The 1238-nt window shown below is 40.0% G+C and overlaps 1 protein-coding gene across 1 annotated transcript in view; it reads left to right on the top strand.

The window, feature by feature from the left end:
* The window catches only part of LOC109228720 (GTP-binding protein TypA/BipA homolog), an 18784-nt gene continuing 17932 nt past the window's right edge, over positions 387-1238 (top strand). The window contains exon 1 of the mRNA XM_019393901.1: positions 387-817. Within this exon, the coding sequence (XP_019249446.1) occupies positions 494-817 (324 nt within the window). The 5' untranslated portion in view covers positions 387-493. The remainder of the gene's footprint in view (positions 818-1238) is intronic.

Below are 1238 nucleotides of genomic sequence, written 5' to 3'. Positions count from 1 at the left end.
AAAAATTGATAAATTCTAGATGAAGAGAAATGCTAGGGTTTTCGTACCTGCATTTATCGCAGGATCTCGTTTTTGAAGTATTTGGGGAAGAAGATTGGAAAGAATCTGAGAAAATCCAGCTGAATGAGAGAAAATCGCGTTTGGTAGTCTCAAAATACCGGAAATAACGCCCCCTTTTCAGATATTGACCTCTAATTTGTGGGCTACTCAATTATAAAATTAAATATGAACTATAAAGTTGAAAAGAAGGCAGTCCACTTATTTTAATGTGAAATTTTCCCTTCAAATTTCAGTTGAGTTAAAAAATATTAGTGATTTCTTCTATTTGTCCAACTTAATTGAGGCGGGCATAAGATACCATGGTTATAAAAAGAGAATAAGAAACCATTTTTTTTTACTATTTCTACTTTTCCCTAAAACCCTAAACCCCTATTACAGAGGACTCAGATTTAGCAAGGAGCAGAAGCAGCCATTTCTCTCATCCGAGTTCGAAATGGTCGGTCCATTGCTTCGGTCTCTCTGGTCCACTAGTAGAACCTCCTTCTCCTTTTCTTCCCGCTATTCCCGTATCAAACCCTTTTCCTATGCTCGAGCTTTTTCCACCGCCACTGCCACCGCCACCGCTGCCGAGTCCGCCCCCGGCGGTGCTCTGGATCCTGGCCGGCTCAGGAATGTCGCGGTTATAGCTCACGTCGATCACGGCAAGACTACTCTCATGGATAGGCTCCTCCGCCAGTGTGGCGCCGATATACCTCACGAGCGTGCCTTAGACTCTATTGACCTCGAAAGAGAGCGCGGCATCACTATTGCTTCTAAGGTATAGGACTCAATATATATACACACACGCTAACCTTGCTACTTTGTGTATGTGTTAAAAGGTGTAATCACTGCATTTAAATCTGGGATGGACAAAAAAGTGTTTCTTGAATAATTAACTCTTTACGTTTGTTGGGGCTAATCACAGTTGCTGCAAGCCTCACTAGGATTCTCATGCTAGAAGAAATGCGCTAGATCAATCAAATTTTTTAATGGGCTAAATCCAAATCGTGTCACTGAAAATTAAATTAGAAAATGTTAATTTAGTGGTTTCTTTTGTATTGCTTACCTATACTAAGCTGTGTATGTGTGTGTGTAATATATGTACATATATGTGGTTATGTCCATACATATTAGATGTATCTGCTAGTAGACTTGTAGACTTGATGTTGCTAGAGAGAATTTTTTTTTCGTGTTTGGGG

Source organism: Nicotiana attenuata, chromosome 7, assembly GCF_001879085.1.
Source record: "Nicotiana attenuata strain UT chromosome 7, NIATTr2, whole genome shotgun sequence".
NCBI lineage: Eukaryota > Viridiplantae > Streptophyta > Magnoliopsida > Solanales > Solanaceae > Nicotiana > Nicotiana attenuata.
Note: the sequence above shows the minus strand (reverse complement) of the source record. Positions and strands in the feature narration are given on the sequence as shown.